At 39.1% G+C, this 23,500-nt stretch overlaps 1 protein-coding gene across 18 annotated transcripts in view; it reads left to right on the top strand.

Moving 5' to 3' along the window:
- Positions 1–23,500, top strand: part of RFC1 (replication factor C subunit 1) — a 126,853-nt gene that overhangs the window by 25,336 nt on the left and 78,017 nt on the right. For 6 of the 18 annotated variants that reach the window (XM_055588299.1, XM_055588303.1, XM_055588309.1 and 3 more), the window contains exon 1: positions 19,296–19,987. The exons of 7 other annotated variants lie outside the window; for them this stretch is intronic. In XM_055588299.1, coding sequence (XP_055444274.1) covers positions 19,985–19,987 — 3 coding nt within the window. In that variant the 5' untranslated portion in view covers positions 19,296–19,984. Of the gene's footprint in view, positions 1–19,292; positions 19,988–23,500 lie in introns of those variants that run through there. 5 more of the 18 variants (XM_055588297.1, XM_055588296.1, XM_055588295.1 and 2 more) reach the window with 3 other exon arrangements.

Here is a 23,500-nt window from a genome sequence, read left to right as displayed (position 1 = left end):
TTCTGGCTGTTTTGGACATTATTGAGTAAAGTGTATACCTTTTCTATTTTTGTAGGTTTTGAGTGGTAATTTTATGTTTCACATTTCAGAAAAAGCAATTTTATGGACAAATAAACAGCATTCCTATATGCCAATAATAAAGAATTAGAAAACATAAGATATTATACGTCCATGAAAATTACAACACATTTAAGAATAATCTTATTAACTACTGTTTATTTTAAGAAAAATTTTAAAATGCATTTATAAATTAAAAAATGAAGGAAAAAATATACAGCACTTTCTGGGTGGAAACATTGAATAATTTCCAACTTAATTTATACATTTAATTCACTTTTCACCAAAGTCCTCTGATCCCAAATTTTAGTTCAACAAAATTATTGTGGAAATTCACTTAAAGAATAAATACACAATAATTACAAAAAAAAACTGAAAAAATAGTGATGCTGTGTACTACCTTCAGATATGAAAACATAAAGAAAAATTTAAAGAGCATTGTCTGGAATAAGGATAAGTATAAATAAGTATTGCACAGAACCTATAGCCTCCAAATGACCTTGGTTATTTGGTCATTAGTTAAAATTTTAAAAATTTGAAGCATTACATACTAGTGAGAGGCAGAGTGGTTCATGGTTTGGCCTCTAGAGTTAGACTGCCTGAGTTTAACAGTTGTGTGGCTGAGGACAAGTTTTTCAGCTTTCTGCACCTCCGTTTCTTTTCATGTACAATAAGGCATAATAATAGTATCAACTACCTGAATTATTGTGAGATAATACATGTAAAGCACTTTGAATAGACACACATAGTAAGTGCTCAATGGACATCATTCTTATTTCTATGTGAAAAGTGATGATTATTTCAGAAAGTGGTGCAAGGATTTAGCATAGAGGACACTAAGTTCTGGCTCCTGCCTACATGTCTAGCTTCATTTCTCATCCATTAACGACACGCAACCCCCTTCCCTGCAGCGGTAACAGCCTTTAATGAGCTGTGCACACGTCCACTGCCCCCACCCCTGTGCCTTGGTCTGTGTGCTCTCTGCATAGATGTGCTCTCCCCGCTTCAGTTAGCTCAGGTCTACCCGTTCCTCAAAACTTCAGTACGTTTTCTGGAAAGCCTTTCTGACTCCCCCATTGGATTTTATTTTTTTTAATTATTTTGTTTATTAATTTATTTTTGGCTGTGCTGGGTCTTTGCTGTTGCTTGGGCTTTTCTCTAGCTGTGGCGAGCAGGGACTACTCTCCAGTCGCGGCGCACGGACTTCTCCCTGGAGCAGCTTCTTTTGGTGTGGAGTCCAGGCTCTGCAGTGCGCGGGCTTCAGTAGCTGTGGCGCACAGGCGTATTTGCTCAGCGGCATGTGGGATCTTCTCAGATCAGGGATTGAATCTGTACCCACCTGCATCGTCAGGTGGACTCGTCACCTCCTTATTTTATTTATTTTTAAATTTAGATTTTAAGAAGGTTTTAGCTTATTGGCCCTCTCCTGAAAAAAATCTTCAGTCACTGCAGGTAAAGTCACTCCATCTGTAGAACCTATTCCACCTGTTGTCCAGGCTGCAGCTCGCTATTTGCCAGTGTCACCCTTGGCCCTACAGTCCTGACTTCATTCTGTGCCTGCATTCCTTTGGCTGCTTTCCTGAGGTATGCTTCTTTTCATACAGGCCACATCTTGCAAGTCTGTGTCTGGGTTCATTTTGGGGGATGTAATCTAAGGAACTGTAAATCAACTGTCTTGTCACCATAAAATGGGTTCTTAATCCAAATACCAAGATGACATCTGGTGTGGTTTTATACATTTTAGCTAGTTTTTCCTGACTTTCTGTCTTAGGCACTGCTGTGTCCCCAGGGTGAGGGACATTTGTTTCTACTGAGGCAGTGGTTTGGTCATGAACTTCCTGGTCCAGATGGTTACAGTGACATGCATGATGGAAGCTGATCCTCAGGCAGGTCAGGAGGAAAAATAGCCACTCTGGTTTGATTTAAGTGAATATTCTCTGTGTTCCCATGGCAGCCCATGTTTTCGCTGTTATGACACTTAACATAGACTACATTTATCTGTATCTTTTGTTTGACTGTAATCTCTGTCTTTTAAAAACAAGAGCCATTACTGTTTGGTTCCCTGTTGAATATCTGGGGCCTAAACTTGTGTTGAATGAAGGCATGTAGCAATGATAGACTATGCATACCTCTATCACTGCATTTATCAGGTAATCCCAGAACTGTTTGTCTCTCTTACTAGACTGTAAGAATATCTCTTATTTAAATTTTTATCTTATCAGAGTAAATGCTTAATCATTGTCTATTAAATGAATGGAGTTGATGCAATTAGTTCCCTATTTTAAAATTAAAATTTCCTAGGTCTTGAGACAAAATTGACATATAGGGCTTCCCATATGGCGCAGTGGTAAAGAATCCACCTGCCAATGCAAGAGATGCAGGAGATGCAGGTTTGATCCCTGGATGGGGAAGATCCCCTGGAGTACGAAATGGCAACCCACTCCAGTATTCTTGCCTGGGAAATTCCATGGACAGAGGAGCCTGGTGGGATACAGTTCAAAGTGTTACAAAGAGTCAGATATGAATAAGCAACTGAGCACATATGCACACAAGTGATATATAACATTGTTTTAGTTTAAGGTGTACAAATAATGATTTGATATATGTATATATTATGAAATGATTACTAAAAATTTTTTTAATGTAATAATTCAGAACCTCATAAATATATTTATTTCAAAAAATACAGCCACAGAAATTTAAGATGGTAAATTTTATGTTATATGTATTCTACCACAATAAAAAATATATATACATAGGGAATTTCCTGGCAGTCCAGTGGTTAGGACTCTACACTTTCATTGCTGAGGGCTCAGGTTCAATCCTTGGTCGTGGAACTAAGATCCCATAAGCCACATGGTCCCACAGAAATCTAGAAGGAAACAGAAGTAAAAATGAAATTATATAAACATATGGTTTATAGGATGATATATATATTTGAGCATACATAATTTATAATTAAAATATTTGAAAAAATAAAAAATTGAAAAGCTAATAACAAACTTGAAAAATGAGCAAATCTAGAAAGCTAATGGCCAACTTTTTATTATATAAGTAATTCATTGCAAATCAATAAGAAAAATAAATCAAATAAATGGGTAAACTACATGAGTAAAAAATATACAAGACAGGAAATTGTAACTGTGTAGCTAATGAAAAAATTTTAATGACTGGTAATTAAAAGCACTTACAAAAATTACTATACAACATTTTCTTTTATAAAATTATCAAAAATATACGTAAGTAATAAAAATCAACATTAATGAGGTTGTAAGATGTTGCTGATTAGAATATAAATTTGCACAATACTCATGGAAAACAATTTTTAATATTTCATGAATCTTAGATTTTATTCTCTCTTTGAATCTAGTGATCTCTGAAGTATAATAAATTAATTAAAAATACATAAAATGCTGTGTGTGCAAATATATTTATAGCAGCATTATTTATGACAGAGGGAAATTAGAAATAATTTAAAGATTCATTCATAGGGGAATAATTACCTAAAGCATGAAATGTCCATTTGATGAAATGTTTATCATTAACGTTTTCAAAGAATATGTAGTAACATTAAAATATTGAAGATAAAAAAAAAAAACTGAAAAAAATCCAGGCAATAAAATGAATAATCAGTATGATTATAATGATGTAATAAAAACTATAACCAATACTTAGAATTATAAGAAAATACCCACATTTTTGTCTTCCCTGGTTCATTGGTAATAAATCTGCCTGCAGTGCAGGAGACATGGGTTTGATCTTTGGATCAGAAGACCTTCTGAAGAAGGAAATGGCAACCCACTCTGGTATTCTTGCCTGGGAAATTCCATGGACAGAGAAGTGTGGTGGGCTGCAGTCCGTGGGGCCGCAAGAGTCGGACATGACTTAGCAACTAAACAACAATAACAACAACAACCCACATTTTTTACCATATTGCATTTGGTAATATATCATATCATATCACACCATTTCTTGGTATTTCCCCAAATGAATTAAAAATTTATGTCCACACAAAAACATGCACATAAATGTTTGTAGAAGCTTTATCCATAATTGCCCAAAATTGAAAGCGATGTCATTCAATGAATGGATAAACAAAGCTGTGGTAAATGGAATATTATTCAGTGATAGGAAATGAGCTATCAAGCCAGGAAAAGACATAGAGGAGCCTTAAATGCACATTACTAAGTGAAAGGAATGAATCTGAAATGGCTACATACTGTATGATCCAAACTATATGATAAGCTGTAAAAAGATTATTGGTTGCCAGGTACTGGGGAGAGGAAAGCATGACTAGGTGGATTGCAGGGGATTTTTAGGGCAGTGAAATAAGTATTCTGTAGGGTCCTGTAATATTGAGCCCGTTAATCAGAACGTATAGAATGTACAACATAAAGAGTGAATCTCAATATAAACTACAAACTTTAGTTAGTAATAATATATCAATATTAGATTATCAATTATAATAAATATACCACGCTAATGCAAGATGTTAAATATGGGGAAAATGTGGGGGAAGGGAGTGAAGCAATTTATGGAAACTTTGTAACTATAATTGCTCAAGAAAAAGTATTAATTAAAAAATAGGTTGTTAACAAAGACTAGGTTTTGAAGTGTATACTGAGCATTTTTTAAGTTAATTTGTTTAATTAACTATAGTTGGTTTACAATATTGTGTTAGTTTTAGGTATACAACTTCAGATTCTTTTCATTACAGATTATTAGAATATATTGAATATAGTTTCCTGTGCTAAAATGTAAATCTTTGTTGTTTACCTATTTTATATACAGTGGTATGTATCCCACCCCTTTTCCCTTTGGTAACCATAGGTTTGTTTTCTATGTCTCTGAGTCTGTTGCCGTTTTGTAAATAAGCTCGTTGTGTCATCTTTTAGATTCTACAAATAAGTGATAGCATATGGTATTTGTTTTTCTGACTTACTTCACTTTGCATGATGATCTCTAGATCCTCCTGTGTTCCTGCAAATGGTAATATTTCATTCCTTTTTATGGCTGAATAATATTCCACTATATTACTCATTCAGTTCAGTTCAGTCGCTCAGTCATGCCGACTCTTTGTGGCCCCATTGACTGCGGCATGTCAGGCTTCCCTGTCCATCACCAGCTCCCACAGCTTGCTCGAACTCATGTCCATTGAGTCAGTGATGCCATCCAACCATCTTATCCTCTGTCATCCCCTTCTCTTCCTGCCTTCAATCTTTCCCAGCATCAGGGTCTTTTCCAATGAGTCAGTTCTTCACATCAGGTGGCCAAAGTATTGGAGCTTCAGCATCAGTCCTTCTGATGAATATTCAGGACTGATTTTCTTTAGGATGGACTGGTTTGATCTCCTTGCAGTCCAAGGGACTCTCAAGAGTCTTCTCCAATACCACAGTTCAAAAGCATCAGTTCTTTGGTGCTCAGCTTTCTTTATGGTCCAACTCTCACATCCATACATGACAACTGGAAAAAAAACTAGACTAGACGGACCTTTGTTGGCAAAGTAATGTCTCTGTCTTTTAATGTGCTATCTAGGTTGGTCATAGCTTTTCTTCCAAGGAGCAAGTGTCTTTTAATTTCATGGCTGCAGTCACAAACTGAAGTGATTTTAGAGCCCAAGAAAATAAAGTCTTTAACTGTTTCCATTTTTTCCCCATCTATTTGCCATGAAGTGATGGGACTGGATGCCATGATCTTTGTTTTTTGAATGTTGAGTTTTAAGCCAGGTTTTTCACTCTCCTCTTTCACTTTCATATTACTCATATATATATGAGTAATATATATTACTCAAGAACCCCACATCTTCTTTATCCATTTATCTGTTGATGGGCACTTAGGTTGCTTCCATGTCTTGGCATTTTTAAATAATAAAAGAGAAAAATAGATGAAGAAATTTTATGATGACAATGACTCAATACTGAGACAAAAATTTCCAAATATTTACAAAAATAGATTATGAACTTATGAAGTATTTCTCATGGCTTAGTGAATCAAGACTAGAAGCTTCTTTTTTTGTAAACAACTATCAAATATTTTTTGAATACTTTACTCATAAAAGGATCCATCTTAGGTCCTAGGAGAGGACTATATACATCCCTGACCTTGCAGAGTTTACAGTTTAGTCAAGGAAAAAAAGAATAAAAAACATAAAATGTCTAAGAATTTAGATAGTGTCCACCACGTACCAGGTGAGTGGGGCAGATCTATACACTCTAGGAATTCTACATGCAAAGCACCACTTCATAATGCTTTGTACAAATGACAGAATTTTATAGTTGAATGGGTCTTTAGAGATCATCTGGGTCAACCCTTTATTTTTTAGATGAGGGCTTTGAGACCAAGATATTAGAAGCCAGAATTCATCATTTACTCATTCATCTATTCATTCAACAAATCTTTATTGGGTATCTCCTATGATCAAGCACTTTGTTGGAGCTTGGAATTTAAAACTGAAGATGTCACAGTTTTCAGTGATTCAATTCACAGATTCAAATCTTATAGAAACACATCTGTGCTCACTCAGTTGTGTCTGACTCTTTGCGGTCCGATGGACTACAGCCCGCCAGGCTCCTCTGTCCATGGAATTTTCCAGGCAAGAATACTTGAGTGGTGTGCCATTTCCTACTCCAAGGGATCATCCCAACCCGGGGATCAAATCCACATGTCTTGCGTCTCCTGCATTGGCAGGTGGCTTCTTCACCACTAGCGCCACCTGGGACGTATAGAAGCACATAGGAGTCATATGTAATCCAGCATTGTGAGTCTGTGTCGAAGAAGGCAATGGCACCCCACTCCAGTACTCTTGCCTGGAAAATCCCATGGATGGAGGGGCCTGGTAGGCTGCAGTCCATGGGGTCACTAAGAATTGGACATGACCGAGCGACTTCCCTTTCACTTTTCACTTTCATGCATTGGAGAAGGAAATGGCAACCCACTCCAGTGTTCTTGCCTGGAGAATCCCAGGGACGGGGGGGCCTGGTGGGCTGCTGTCTATGGGGTTGCACAGAGTCGGACACGACTGAAGCGACTTAGCAGCAGCAGCAGCAGCAGTGAGTCTGTGTGTGTGTGTGTGTGTATATGTGTATGTATGTAAGTGGAAGGCTGAGTGGAGATGCCTGAAAACTCTTATTTTTTTCTTAAAAAATGAAGAATGAATGATAAGATTTAGCCAGAAGGAGGAGGGGAGGAGGGAGAAAAGCTCTCCTATGTAGATGGAGAAGCGTATTTAAAGTCCCAGGAATGGAAACGTTTGGCAAGTCGTTTAGGACACCTGGGTCCTAAGAGTTAGAGGGAAATGGCAAGAAATGATTTGCAGAGATTGGCAGGGACTAGGTAATGAAAAAGTTCATGACCCATGTTGCTGGAATTTGGGCTTTACCTTGAAAGAAATAGGCAGCCATTGAAAACATTTTAAGCAAGCATGTAAGGTAGGGTAATACTGTATGCTATGCTATGCTATGCTAAGTCACTTCAATCGTGTCCGACTCTGTGTGACCCCATAGATGGCAGCCACCAGGCTCCCCCGTCCCTGGGATTCTCCAGGCAAGAACACTGGAGTGGGTTGCCATTTTCTTCTCCAATGCATGAAAGTGAAAAATGAAAGGGAAGTCCCTCAGTCGTGTCTGACTCTTAGCGACCCCATGGATTGCAGCCTACCAGGCTCCTCCATCCATGGGATATAGACAGACCCAGAAATACAAAGTTAAGGCCTACACAGAAGGTCATCTGCCACACATTTGTCTGAAGAAGGGGTTCCAAGTTGTCAGCTGGCTCTTTACAGTGATTCAGAGATCCAGGCTGCTCATATGTGTGGTCAGTTGCCCCTAAAGCCTCGCGGGGGCCTCACCCACTGCACTCAGTTGGGGAAAGTGGAAACCTTACAAGCTTTGGCCTGGAAGTGATGTACATAGTTTCTAATACATTGCAGTGGAGAAAACTAGTCCTGTGGCCACTTCTAGAGGCAGGGTGAACTGGGCAATATTCTCTGGTGTTCTTGCGTGCTCAGTCACGTCCGACTCTTCATGACCACATGCCCGCCAGGCTCCTCTGTCCATGGAATTTTCCAGACAAGAATACTGGAGTAGGTTGCCATTTCCTACTTCTGGGTATCTTCCCAACCCAGAACCGAACCTGCGTCTCTTGCATCTCCAGCATTGGCAGGCAGATTCTTTACCTCTCCACCACTTCTGTCCCTACTCTGTTCTCTACTCAATGCCGTGGATGGGAGAGCACATGTTTTGGTATTTTGCCAGCATCCTCTGCCACAGGGAGGGCTCTGATCAGATCTTCACTCTAGGAGAATCACTCTGGCAGGGAGTGGGTAATACTGGAGGCAGGGAAATTGGTTAAAAGGCTTGTTAATCTGAAAAATGATCTGGCTTGAACAAAACATAGTATGTAGTAGGGTAAGATGGCGAGAAAGAGATGAGTTAAAGAACTAGTTCGAAGATAATACCAACAGGCTTTGATAATCAAGTGGATATTGAGATGGAGTTTAGAAGAGAAAGGAGCCAGTGGTGACCTGGGTTTCTGACCTGGGCAACTGGGTCAAAGTAAGTACCAGGACTTTGAAAAGAAGATGGTATTCTTAACATTTTGAGTCTGAGGTATGAAATATCTGGTGTGCAGTTAGCTATTTGAGACTAAAGTTTGAGGAAAGATCTTTTTCTGAAAGTATAAATGTAAGCCCTATCAGTGTGTAAACAGTGGTTGAAACTTTAGAAATAAATGGAGATGCATCACACAAGAAGTGAAAAAGGAGTTTTTCGCAAATCTTTAAAACATTTTTATTGTGATAAAATATACATGGAATTTACCATTTAACTGTTTTCAGGAGTGCAGTTCAGTGGCTTTAGGTACATTCATATTGTTGTGCCACCATCACCGTCCATCTCCAGACGTCTTTCATCTCCCCAAACTGAAACTCTGTACCCATTTAACAATGGCTCCTCATTTCCCCCTTTCCTCAGCCCCTAGCAATCACCAATCTACTTTCTGCATCTATATGAATTTGACTTCTCCAGGTACTTCATATAAATAAAATAATGCAATACTTATTCTTTTGTGTTTGACTTATTTCACTTAGCATTACATTTTCATAATGGTTCATCCATTTGTAGCATGTGTCAGAACTTAATTCCCTTCTGAAAGTAAAAGTGAAAGTCGCTCAGTCGTGTCCAACTCTTTGCGACCCTGTGGGCTGTCCATGAAATTCTCCAGGCCAGAATACTGGAGTGGGTAGCCTTTCCCCTTTCCAGGGGATCTTCTCAACCCAGGGATTCAACCCGGGTCTCCTGCATTGCAGGCAGATTCTTTACCAGCTGAGCCACAAGAGAAGCCCAAGAACACTGGAGTGGGTAGCCTACCCCTTCTCCAGGGGATCTTCCCAACCCAGAAATCGAACCAGGGTCTCCTGCATTGCAGGCAGATTCTTTACCAACTGAGCTATCAGAGAAGCCCTAATTCCCTTCTGAGGTCAAATACTATTCCATTGCATGGCTATATCACATTTTATCCATTCATTCATTGATGAACATTGGGTTTCTACCTTTTGGCTGTTGTGAATAATGCCACTATGAACAGCATTATTCCCCTGGTGGCCCAGTGGCTAAGACTCTGGGCTCCCAATGCTGGGGGCCTGGGTTCAATTCCTGGTTGGGGAACTGAATCCCACATGCCACAGCAAAGAATTTGCATGCTGCAACCAAAAAGATCCCATATGCTGCAACTAAGACCCAGCAAGCTAAATAGATAGATATTTAAAATAAATAAATAAATTTATTAGAGTCCCTGCTTTCAGTTCTTTGGAGTATACACACAAAAGTAGAACTGCTGGATCACATGGCCCTTCTATGTTAAATTTTTTGAGGGATTTCCATACTGTTTGCCACAGTCTCAATTTTTGTTGCACATCAAACTCACCTCGAGTTTTAAAAAAATACATGTGCTCAGTCTCCATCCCCTGGAGACTGATTCAGTCTATCTGAATAGACACCTGACTTCTGTTTCTTTTTAGAATTCATATTCTTCAAGATACTAGAAACAAATTAATAAGGTTGGTTCTAAAAGAGTAAGAATAAAAGAATATGGAACAAAAAGTTGAAGTCCTCACTGTTAACATTTGGAGTGTATCCTTACACGCACACGCACACACACACACACACACAAGAGCCTGGCAAGCTACAGTCCATAGGGTCACAAAGAGTCAGACACAACTGAAGTGACTTAGCATGCATGCATGCTAATTATATATAAAGCATTAAATAAATCCCTTGCCTGATATATATGTTGCAAATACTTTCTCCCAACAATTTCTCTCTCAACTCTTTTAAAAAACAGCTTTATTGAGATATAATCCCCATACCATGCAATCATCCACTAAAGGTATACAGTTCAATAGTTTTTAGTGTATTCAGAGTTGGGCAACCATCTCCACAATCAATTTCAGAGTATTACTGAACTCTGCTTTAATATATTTACATGTGAATATGGTTTTCATTTTCTATAATCAAATTATTAATTTCCTTTTGGGTTTCTGGGCTACAGAAGCAGTCCCCATTCCAAAATTATAAAGGTAGTCTCATATCTTTTTAGTACTTTTGTAGTTTTGATTTTCATGTGTGATTTTCTTAAAATTAATTTTTACTTTTATAAACTGACTCATTTGAAAAAAATGTGATGCTGGGAAAGATTGAAGGTGGGAGGAGAAGGGGATGACAGAGGATGAGATGGTTGCATGGCATTATCGACTCAATGGACATAAGTTTGAGTAAACTCCTGGAGTTGGTGAAAGGGAGGCCTGGCGTGCTGCAGTCCATGGGGTCGCAAAGAGTCAGATATGACTGAGCGACTGAACTGAACTGAACTACTCCCCTGTCCCCTGCCCTACTTTCAACTCTGTAGCTGTTCTTCTAGAATTTGTATATTTCCACATTTGAACTTTGCCTAATAGTCAGGTACGGTTGTTATCCTTCAGTTCATTAATTTGAGACTATTGATACCCTTCCATGGTAGATAAAGATTTTGGTTTCTTATGTCACCATTTTTTGTTGGTTAAAAAAATTTACTTTTTTGGTTAAATTGATATTTAGAGTTTACATTATTTTTTATGCAAATATTATTCATTGCTGAGTATCGTAGTATACTATGATTATGTTCTCTCTCTTCCTTTTTGTTTTTCTTACAGTTTAATAATTGCCTTGTTTTTCACTTGCTTAGTTGTCTGTAGCTATTGTCAAATTCCCACACCTACCAATAGCTCTTAGTACAAGGTCGATCTCTATTATTAGTTTCAATCTTTTTTCTCAGGTTACTCCTCCTGGAGACCTTTGTTTGCCTCCATCTGCTGATGCTCTGGGCCTGATCCTTTCTGCCTATTTGTCATTTTGGGCCTTCCCTTTGCTGACAACTTAGGAATTCCTTTACCTTTTCATGCTTTCAATTCCATTATATGAATCTCATTCTTTCATTTTTCCTGGTTTATTCCCTCCTGTCATGGAGTGAATGCCCCAGTAGCTTTGTTCAGGGGGCACAGTGATGACAGCCCGTGATCTGCCTGTCTCCTGGGTGACAACTTCTACAGTCTGGACTGCATGCCCTCTCACTACACCTGGGGCACAGCTGCCACCTGGGGCTCCTCTCTCTTTTTTTCTGTGCAAATGGTAGGATGCCATCAGTTGAGACACAGGTTTATGAGGGAAGATCAGGAGTTTAGTTTTGGACAGATTAACTTTGATACATCTATTAGTGGAGATGTGAAGTTGGAAAATGGATATAGAAGTCTGAAGTTTACAGGAAAATTCAGCAGCTGATAGAAAATTGGAAATGTCAGTATTCATGTAGTATGTTAGGCTATGATATTGGATGAAATTACCAGGCAGTGAGTACAGAAGTAAGCCCTAGAGCAATCAAATATTAAAAGGACAGGAAAATTAGGAGCAACGAACACAAGAATCTGAGGAGTGGCTGTTGAGGAAGAAAGAAAACCAGGAGACCAGATGTCCTTGAAACCAAGAGAAGGAATGTTTCATCAAGAAATTATTCTCATGAAGAAATGCTTTGTGAAATCATAGAGGTAAGATATAAGGTTATCAATAATTTATTAATTATACCCTCAAGTTTTTTTTAAAACAGAGGATGCTTCTTAAAAATTTTATTAAGCTTCATAGCCATGTTACTTGGACATAAATACAAATTTTCTGATTTCTTTGCGGTGACTATTTCTTTCATCCCAAGTCTAAAGACATCTCAGACTTAACATGTTCAAAAATCAAATTCTTGCTTCCTATCTTCGACAGTCCTGTGTGTTTAGTGATACAAATATCCACTTTAGGGTCTTCTTTTTTTAATATAAAAAAGTTATAGGAAAGTGGCTAAAAGAGTACAGAGAGTTCACACACATCTTTCACTCAGTTCTGTTTCATGTTAACTTACATAATCACTTGCAATGATCAAACGGGGATATTATGCTATGCTACTATTTACTAAAGTACATATCTTATTAAAATTTAGCCTATTTCCTTCTAATCTCCTTTTTGTCCATTATTCCACATTGCATTTATTTACTGTGTATTTTTAATCCTCTCCAATCTGTGACAGTTTCTCCATCTTTCTTTGTCTTTTATGACCTTGAAAGACTGTTGTTGAATCCTGGTTAGTTAATTTATAGAAGGTCTTTCAGTTTTGGTCTGTTTGATGTTTTCTCATGATCAGATTTAGATTATGCACACAAGTAGAAGAAGGTAAAAGAGGTGAAATTCAACTTTTAGTAATGGGTTTCAACATAATGGGTAATGTTAGGTTTTGCAGATCATATATTTAGATCAAGCTGAACATCTTCTGAAAAATGTCTAGGAAATCCCAGGTGTTAGAGATATGCTGCTGCTGCTAAATCACTTCAATCGTGTCTGACTCTGCGATCCCATGGACAGCAGCCCACCAGGCTCCTCCGTCCATGGGATTTTCCAGGCAAGAGTACTGGAGTGGGTTAGAGATATGCTATGTAGTGCTAATTCCAGAGCTAATGATAATGTTTATATAAAGATATCAATATTTTATAATTTTGGGTATAATATTTAAAAGCATAGAATACAAAGCACTTGACTTTCTCTTAAAGCAAAGTTAACTCTATAGGAACTAGCAGTTTAAACAGGTATCTTAAAATTATTGTTTATATCCTTTCTGTGACAATGAATCAGACTTCATCTGACCAAGATTTTGCTGTATATTTTATGAAAGATGTGAATTTATTGGAATTCCTTTTTCATGTGTCTTTTCTATTCTGGCTTGTGTTCATTTGCAAGATATTTTCCCCCTCTAATATACACTACTCTGTATAAACAGTGAGTACATTCAATTCTACTTAAACTGCACATTGAGAAAGATGACCTGTGAGACTTCCATGGAAGTTCAAAATATTTTCATTGCAAACTTTGTTGAAATATGCACAATTCTGGGTGTATCTTATCATAGAAACTCAGATTCTCAAGAGTCTTAAACTTCTATAATATCCAAGTATGTGGTCATTCTTTAGTGTGCGTGTGGGCATGCTAAGTCACTTTGGTCGTGTCTGACTCTTTGCAACACTAGGATCGTAGCCTGCCAGGCTCCTCTGTCCATGGGATTCTCCAGGCAAGACTACTGGAGTGGGTTCCATGCCCTCCTCCAGGGAATCTTCCCAACCCAGGGATTGAACCCGCGTCTCTTAAGTTTCCTGCATTTGTAGGCAGGTTCTTTACCAGTAGCGCCACCTGGGAAGCCCTATAACTGGTAATTTCCTTTATTTGTTGTATGATTATTATGTATCCTCACATTATTCCCATGAAACAACAAAAGTTCTAGAACTACTTTGATTTGTAGGACTTGGAGAATGAAAGACTATTTTAATTGTAAAAAAAATTGTAGAGTACTCACTACAAAATACAGTTGGCATTCCTGTTGTTCTGTCTATAAACAACTTGAACATTGCCAATGCATATTTTATTTATTTATTTTTTCGCCCCACGTGGCATGCAGGATCTTAGTTCTCCCACTAGGGATCAAACTGGTGCCTGCTACAGTGAAAGCACAGAGTCTTAACAACTGGACCTCCAGGGAAGTCCTGCCAGTGAATATTTTAGGGATTTAATTCATAATTTGAGATACATTTTATTTATATAATCAAACATGTACGCCGGAAGTAAAGTTATATGCTTTTTGTTAAATTTACTATTTTTAATGCAACTTTCTTCTAACCTAAGGGAAGATACTGATTTATTAATGGAACAAACATTTTTATTATTTGTAAGATATCAGGCAAGTTTATATAAATTTAGATTACTCAACCATAATCACATTAAGAAGATATCATCCAAGAATTAAGATAAATGACCTAGTTACTACCTAATTTCCTAACTTAGAATATGTCCACTTTAATGGTGACAGATTATGACTTAATGATTATGTTCATAAATGGATTATAAGGTCAACATCACCGTTCTGGGTCTCTGCAGGCATCACAAACACAGAAGAGGACAAGCTGCCTAACAGACGGTTTCTACAAGGAAAATGTTCCAATAAATCCTAGCAAAGCAGGACGTGCTAATATTTATCCAGAGGGCAGAAAGTCACATTTGTTGTTGCACAGTGAAAACTCCATTGATTTCTGCTGACTTATAAATGTCTAAGTGAAAGACAATGTAACTATTGTGCTCTTGAAAAGCATTTCAGAGTGACTCTAAGAGTTATTTTCATCACACAGATGAGTTAACTAAGACACAGGCATTAACACTAAGAATTTAGATTGCCCTTTGCAATTGTTTTTCACTTATGTATGGCAGTAGATAGTAAGATTATAAAGGATGACCAAAATTCAAGTTATGCACTTCCTAACTAACACATAGCTTTTAAGTCACTTTCAAGAGGGCAATGGAGGTTTCCCAGGTGGTGGCAGTGGTAAGGAATCCTCCTGCCAATGGAGGAGGCATAGGAGGTGTGGGCATAGGAGGCTCAAGAGACACGGGTTCAATCCCTGGGTCAGGAAGATCCCCCAGATTAGGAAGTGGCAACCTGCTCCAGTATTCTTGCCTGGAAAATTCCATCAGCAGTGGAGCCTGGCAGGCTCCAGTCCACGGAGTCACAAAGAGTCAGACATGACTGAGTGTTCACATACATTATGGAAAGAGAGCCAATTTTTATTCTCATAATCCAAACTGTTCACAGATTTAGAAATATATTAGCAGAGATGTTACTGTCAATATTCTAACTTATGAAGTAAAGAGTTCTCCATGGAATGTCAGCAATTCTTCTACCAGTGATGTATCCCTAAGTGGAAGAGGGAAAGAGAGCCCTACCTTTCACAAAACTGACTTGCTCTACAGAGTTTTCCTTGAAGCTTTTTCTTTTAAGAACTAAGACAAGGCCAGTCAGTATCAGATGATCACATCCAATATTTAATATATCCCTTAAAATGGGTCTTCTCTGTGATATGTCTCAAACCATTATTAAAAGCAAAGAATTTTTAAAAAATACTTTAGGCTTTTAGATAGATACCCTTAATTCTGGAAACGGCAGCATTGATCTAATTGCTATATTATCTGTTACTGGTGTTATTCTACAAATTAATTATTGGTCTTATTTATTCATCAGCTGGTTTTAGAAACATTTATACTAAGAAGAGCTCAACTAAGGAAAGCATGACCAAGGAAAACATGAGGAAATAGTTTTGGTGAAAATACCTTCAAGAAAACATGCAAGGAATCTCTGTTGGCTAATGTTTTACATCAGTGATAAATGACTTTTCTGGGCCTCTCTAGAAAAACTATCTAAAAATCATTAGCCCCAGTTTGCTGTATTCTTTTTTGGGCACCCTCAGTTTCCTGGAGATGCATTGTTGCAGTCTTTCAGTTAATAGTGAGAGACGGGAGTAGTTATGACCTGTTGTCATTTTATTCTCATCGTTGAAGAAAGACCACATAGAGATGGAAGGTGCACACAGGCTGGCCTTTTGCTTGGAAAAAATTCAAACTATTATAGAGTAGAGCCCTGTAAGGGTTAAAATCCAGATGCAATTATCATGTAGAAGCAAACTTAACAGGGAACTCTGCTGCTGTCCTATAGACAACTTTTTAAAAAATCACATTTGATCATCTTTTTAGCACTCTTCAGATTTCTCTACCATGGAAAACAAATGTGTATCATATTTTGCCACAAAACACTTAGCAATCTGTTATTTTTCTTTTTTTGGTCATAAAATACAAAGGTGGCTCAGTTGGTAAAGAGTACACCTGCAGTGCAGGAGATCCAGCTCAGTTCCTGGATGGAGAAGGAAATGGCAATCCACTTCAGTATTCTTGCTGGGAAATCCCATGGACAGAGGAGCCTGGTGGGTTATAGTCTGTGCAGTGGCAAAGAGCTGGACACGACTTAGCAACTAAACCACCAACCAAGAATAATAGGATCGTAGCACTCTTTAGGCTTCAAATCTTATGATTTCTTTATAGCATTTCAGTTCAGTTCAGTTCAGTCACTCAGTCGTGTCTGACTCTTTGCGACCCCATGAATTGCAGCACACCAGGCCTCCCTGTCCATCACCAGCTCCCAGAGTTCACCCAGACTCACGTCCATCAAGTCAGTGATGCCATCCAGCCATCTCATCCTCTGTCGTCCCCTTCTCCTCCTGTCCCCAATCCCTCCCAGCATCAGAGTCTTTTCCAATGAGTCAACTCTTGGCATGAGGTGGCCAAAGTACTGGAGTTTCAGCTTTAGCATCATTCCTTCCAAAGAAATCCCAGGGCTGATCTCCTTCAGAATGGACTGGTTGGATCTCCTTGCAGTCCAAGGGATTCTCACCCATATCTAAAAGTACAGATTTTATTTTTGTCTACTTATTTTTCTCATTTCCTCAAAAATATAGACTTCAGAAAAGCTGGGACTGTCTGTCTTGTTTGCTATGGTTTCCCAGCATGTACATAAAATGTGCTGACACAGTAGATGCTCAATAAATATTTGTTGAATGATGCATCAGTAAAAAAGCACCACAGTGGAGAAAATAAGCCTGAGTATTTTGTTGCTGCTTATTTTTTTGGTTATCCTTTGGTTTCTTTAAAACATTGCTGTTCTGGTTATCTATTATTTTACAAAAAACTACCCCAAACTTAGTACCCTAAAAGAACAATCATTTTATTATGCTCACATTACTGTTGGTCAGAGAATTTAAACAAGCCTTGACTAGGTGATTTTTCTGCTCCACATAGTGTTGACTGGGGTCATTTAGTGGAATTCCACCAGCAGCTGGTACCGTGTGTTGAAGATGGTTTCACTGATGAGCCTGTAACCTGGTGGAGACGGTTGTAAGCCTGGACTCAACTGGCCCTCCTCCTGCTTTACATGGTGGCTCAAAGCTCCAAGAGAGCAAGATGGGAGCTGCTGGTGTTCTAAAAGCTTTATTAGGAAGCTTTACTTGGAACCGTCCTAGCATCAGTTCCACTATATTCTTTGGTCAAATCTGTCACAGGCCAGTCCATGTTTGGGGAGGAGCATCAAACATATATAGCCATTTCAAATCTGATACATTTCTGAGATAGGATAGTTCCAAGTAAATGTTCCTAAAGAAAACAATCCAACAAATTCAGTTCAGTATCTTTTTAGTAGTCAGTCTTTTGATTTAAGTCTTGCCTAAGTTCAAGGAAGGCTTCAAAATACTAAAAAAGAAATGCAAAAGTTTAAACTTGTATAATGTAAAAGATATGTAAATGTTTTAACATACATCTTATTTGCTTGGGCCTCTCTGGTGGCTTGGCTGGTAAAGAATCCGCCTGCAATCCAGGAGACCTGGGTTTGATCCCTGGGAGAAGGGAACAGCTACCCACTCCAGTATTCTGGCCTGGAGAATTCCATGGACTGTATGTCCATGGGATCGCAAAGAGTCAGACACGACTGAGTGGCTTTCACTTATTTGCTTATTTACAACACAATGAACACTGTAAATTAGTTTAGGTTCTCTGAAGTTACAGGCAAAACCTTTTGTGATGTGTCTGTCATGTACATTTTTCTGGGGAGTAGTTTTTTTATTGATTTCTCAAAAGATTTGATTCCCTTCCTCCCCAGTCAAGTATTTCCCCAAGCAAAACTGTGGAGTAGGTATGTTCATTTTTGGAACTATCTCTCTTGATATTACCTAGCTTTGTGTAATAATGATGATAATAATAACAACTGATTTTTAAAAATTATTCACTTATCCAGGAACAGTTTCATAATAACCTTAATAACCCTACGAGGAACACAGAACTATTATCATTGTTTTACAGTTGAGGAAACTGAGGCATAGTAACTTGCCCATGGTCACACAATTAGCATGTGGCAGGGCTAGGAATCCTGGCATATTGGCATCAGAGGGTCCAATGCACTGAGGCTCTGTTGATGAGAATAGTTTACTCCTTTGTAAATTGTGGATGTTAATAGTAGACAGTGTCACTGTAGGTATCAGATGAGTTCAAGTGGGATAGTCCATAGCTGCTTGCCTGGCACATATGCTGTGCAGTTAATAAATAGGACCTCTCTGTGCTTGCATGCTCAGCTGCTTAAGTCCTGTCTGACTCGTTGCAACCCTGTGGACTATAGCCCTCCAAGCTTTTCTGTCCATGGGGATTCCCAGGCAAGAATACTGGAGTGGATTGCCATGCTCTCCTCCAGGGGGTCTTCCTGACTCAGGGATTGAAGCCAAGTCTCTTATGTCTCCTGCACTGGCAGGCAGGTTCTTGACCACTGAAAGTGAAAGTGAAGTCGCCCAGTCGTGCGGACTCTTCGAGACCCCATGGACTGCAGCCCATCGGGCTCCTCTGTCCATCTTTACCACTAGCTCCACCTTAACCTCTGTTTCATCCTGAAGGCTTTGCTATCTTTCATTGCAGAGATACTGGGTGTGATAAAATGCAAGATGGAACAAGGGGTGGGTGAGGGTGGATAAGGATTTGAAAGTCTAGGGCCAAACCTGGAGATACTGCTCTTCCCATTAAACTACTTAAGGTCTCTGTTTTCTCTTAAAATTGTATGCAAATGTCACATTCTATTCCAAAATGCCATTGCTTATCTATTAATATAAAACTTGTTTACTCCAAAGCTTTTGGGATCATCGTTCTTCTAGGGAGATGTACCTCGTTTATGCCTTGGTTTCCAACACACTTTTTTGAGACTCAGCAGCAGCTGAGGTAGGGTTGGGAATTTGAAGGCCTAGATTCTCAGTTAGGGCCCCTAGCTTGTTTGGGCGTTATATTCTTCATTTATAAAATGGAGTGGGTGGTAATGACTATTTTATCAAAGTCTTTTTTGTTTTGGAATTATACAATATAAAATTGTCCTAAAAGTGTTTTCAAAGTGTGGGTCTCCACTTAAAAGTAGGCGAACAAAACCAACTGGATTGGTCAAACATTTAAAAGAAGATCAGGGTAAATACTGTTCGGTGAAATTTTTATTTCAGAATAGATGTTAAAATGTAATTTGTGAAACATACACCTAAAATGTTTGCCTTACTGCGGCTGGTAATGGAAACATTTTTAAAAAAAATATAAACATTTTAAAGCTACTAAGGAGGGCAATGAAACCTCCAAAGGTGTCCGCCCTCGGAGGACATCGATCTCGAGACCTCCCCAATTGAGGGCCCCTACCAAAAGTCGAAGGCGCAAAACAAGGCTCGGGCCATGGTCCCGCCACTCCTTGCGACGCCAGCGTCGCGGCGGTCTCAAGGGTCGCACCTGGGCTCACGTAGCGCCTCCCGCCTCCCGCCGGGACCCAAAAGAAGCTGCGCGCCTCCTGACGTCATCACCGGGCGCCGCTGCCTCGACCTCCTTCCACTTCGCGGGAGAAGTTGTTGGCGCGAATGGATCCCGAGCCCCGGTAACGGATTCCCCAGCCGGCCGGGCCTGCTTGCTCGCGCGTTCATCCGTGGGCTGCAATGGTGAGCCCTTGGGAAAGGCTTCGCGGCTGGGGGGCTGGGGAGAGTTCGCAGGCAGGGCGTGGACCTGGCTTTCCTGGCGTGGATGGTCTGGGAGGACCGGGATGCGTGGCCCCGGAAGGGAACGAAGGCACGAAAGGGGCTAAAAACTGGGCGCCGGGCGCACAGCTTTCCTTCCACTGGGGGCTTCAGCTTTCGGCCGCAGCCAGCGCGCAGCGCTCTTGGTGCTGCGCGGCAGCTCCACGTTTTCCCACTGTTGGGGGAAGGGAGGAAGGAAGGGAGTAATGAGGTGATTTGGGGGACTCAGGGGTAAAGTTGCTTTTCCTGTTAAGTGTTGCCTCCAACTTCTGTTTGAGTCCTGCCTAAAGCGTTGATTTCAAGCTTTGGGTGTCAGAGAAGAAGAATCGAACAAACTTCCTTTCTGATGAACAAGTTTCAGGCCTTCAACTTTCGTCTTCAACAACACCGCGAAATGCTCTCATGAATAAGTTTCTCAGCCTTCAGTTTTCGTACTTTGCTCATTAGCAGCTCCGCGAAGTGCTCATCAGCCGTTTTGAGATCGAGGGCACGGGGAGGATGTTTTATTTTGTTCAGATGAGTTCATAGAAATTAAAGGGATAATACGGTTTACAGGAGGGAGGGCAAACCTGGGAGGAGCAGCTGTAGTGCATTTGACAGCTGTCATCGCTTGTCACCTGATAGTAAAAATAATCTTAAAACCCTCAGTGCCTAATTCTGCATAAACCATATAAATAGTGAAATAATTATGCAGCCGTCAAAACAAAACATTCATGCTAGAATGGCAGTTGATACTAATGTGTGTTTGAAATATTTTAATGTAAAGGACAGTTTATTGTGCTGCGTTAAGCTGGAGTCTACTTAATAATCAGACATTTTTTTCAGTCATTTGATTTTCAATCAGCGTGTTTGTCACAGTGTCAACATTCTGGGCTGTGTGTGTAATTTTATGCCAGATTCGGAAACCTTACAGCCCTTTGTGTTTCTTCTCAGAGAAGGATGAAATAATGATAACAGCGTTAATAGCCAGCTTGTAGCAAGTATCTTCAGGTGGATATGTGGGCTGTTTGTTTTACATGTCTTTTCTCGTTTAAACCTCACAGCAATCCAGTTTTAAAGATGGTAAAGGGGGCCTTTAGAGTTTAAAACATTTTGTGATGTAACTAATAAATGGTTGAACTAGAATTAGAACCTAGGTTTTTCTGACCACCACATTATTCCACACCCCTAAAATGACTGTAATTAGTAATTACATTTTGGACTTAAGGCACTGCATGGTAATTGTGGAAAATTCTTAAGATTTGGAGTCTTGAAGGTAAGAGTGAAGTGATGTTTTGGTATTGCTCTGCCATTTAATGATGAAGTGGTTTTTGAACAAGTAAATAGCTTAACTTTAACCTCTTAAATTATGTTTCCTTAACTGTAGAAAGGGAGAAATATAGCTGCCTTGAGTGATTGTCTTGAAGGTTAAACAAAATCATAAATGTAAAGCTTCTATTCTGGTCCCTGGCTTGTGGTAGGAAACATACAACTACATGACTAATGATCTATATTTCTCAGGAAGGATTGTGTGGAACATTAAACAGTTTAAGGGGCATCAGAGATACCTTTGATGTTGTCAGTTATGGAGAATGATAGCTTATGTAGTCAACTTTTGATCATTCAGGTACTTTACATAATTGGTTCTTCTTAGTACTCCTGTTCAAGGTGCAGATGAAAAATAAAGCCCTTCTCAAAAAAAGTGGGAGTCAAAGGGATCGGTTTTGCTGTTTGTAAAGGGAAAAGATTCTATAAAGAACATAACAAGTTTGGATTTTATTGGTGTTTAGTTCTCTCTTTAGTACAAAAATGAGCTGATCCTCGACCAAAATTCTGTTCAACATATGTTTATTAGACACCTGGAGAAGGCAATGGCACCCCACTCCAGCACTCTTGCCTGGAGAATCCCATGGATGGAGGAGCCTGGTGGGCTGCAGTCCATGGGGTCGCAAAGACTCGGACACAACTGAGCGACTTCACTTTCACTTTTCACTTTCCTGCATTGGAGAAGGAAATGGCAACCCACTCCAGTGTTCTTGCCTGGAGAATCCCAGAGATGGGGGAGCCTGGTGGGCTGCCGTCTGTGGGGTCGCACAGAGTCGGACACGACTGAAGTGACTTAGCAGCAGCACACAAGTTATATTGTACAGTAGTTTGTAGCTTTGTTTGGATCACAGCTCTCCCTTTGATAATGTGGTGAATGGTATGCAAGTTTGCTGCCCACAGTAATACGTAAGGACATATACACACCACTTAAGGGAATTCATATATCTTCTGAGGCCCTTCGATAGATGTAAGGTTAGCAGCTCTTGCTCTGGGAGCTGCATCTTTTTCTCAAATCTTTTCCAATTAAAAGTTATCAAAGGTGTAAAATACTGTGTATCTACAAAATGGAATACTGTGCAACCATCAAAAAGAGAAAACTTTGTACCCTGATACAGAACAGTTGCCAAAATAATTCAGTGAAAAAAGAAGATAAAATGTTAAAAAAAAAAAAAAAAAGAAGATACAAGACAGTATGTAAAATATGCTGCCAGTTTATTGTAGAAAAGGAGAGAAAAGAATATACACATATTTGCTTGAAGATGGGAAGGATACACAAGGCACTGATAACATCTGTTGCCTCCAAAGATGGGAAATGTGTGTCTGAGAGGCAGGGTAGGAGGGAGACATTTTACCCTTTTGAATTTTTGAACCATGTGAATATAATGTCTATTAAAGGAATTGAAATGAAAATAAATAGAATAAAAAGTAGCCATGTAAATGATTTGGATTGCTATGAGGATTTAATTATTTGCTTAAAACATTAATAAAACTTGAGAGATGCCATTAAAAAAAGTCAACATATTTAATTCATTGACTGTCATAGTTATTTATTGAAAATATGGAGAAGTTTGAATTAAACAGGCATGAGACTTGAGGGATGAGAGAGGTCAGAACACATCTAAGCTGCTGCTCTGCCACATTCTAGGGGAGCCCTTTCACATTGAAGTTTACTGCATGAATGCTTCCCTGGAACAATGTTGTCACCCTTTTGTATTAATAATGTAACTTTTGCCATTTGTACTAGTACTTGACCTATAAGACTCTTATTTCCTTTCCAGTCTCATCTATCTGTTCTTTGACTGTGTTAAGCTGGTTCTGTCTCAGCTTTTATTTTTATTTCCTCTCCTTGGGATACTCTTCCTCCTCTTGGAATACTCTGCCTTTTTCTCACTCATTCAAGTGTCAGTCATCACTTCCTCAGAGCTTTCCGCGTCATATCTAAGAAACCCATTACCTGATCCAGGGTCATGCAGATTTATGCTTCTATTGTCTTCTGACCGTTTTATAGTTTTAGCTCTTAACATTTAGGACTTTGATCCATTGTGAGTTAATTTTTGTATATGGTGTGAAGTAGGGGGGGTCCAAGTTTTTTTTTTTTTTTTTTTGCATGTGGGTCTCCAGTTGTTTCTGCAC

The sequence above is a fragment of the Bubalus kerabau genome, chromosome 7 (genome assembly GCF_029407905.1).
Source record: "Bubalus kerabau isolate K-KA32 ecotype Philippines breed swamp buffalo chromosome 7, PCC_UOA_SB_1v2, whole genome shotgun sequence".
NCBI classification, from domain to species: domain Eukaryota; kingdom Metazoa; phylum Chordata; class Mammalia; order Artiodactyla; family Bovidae; genus Bubalus; species Bubalus kerabau.
Note: the sequence above shows the minus strand (reverse complement) of the source record. Positions and strands in the feature narration are given on the sequence as shown.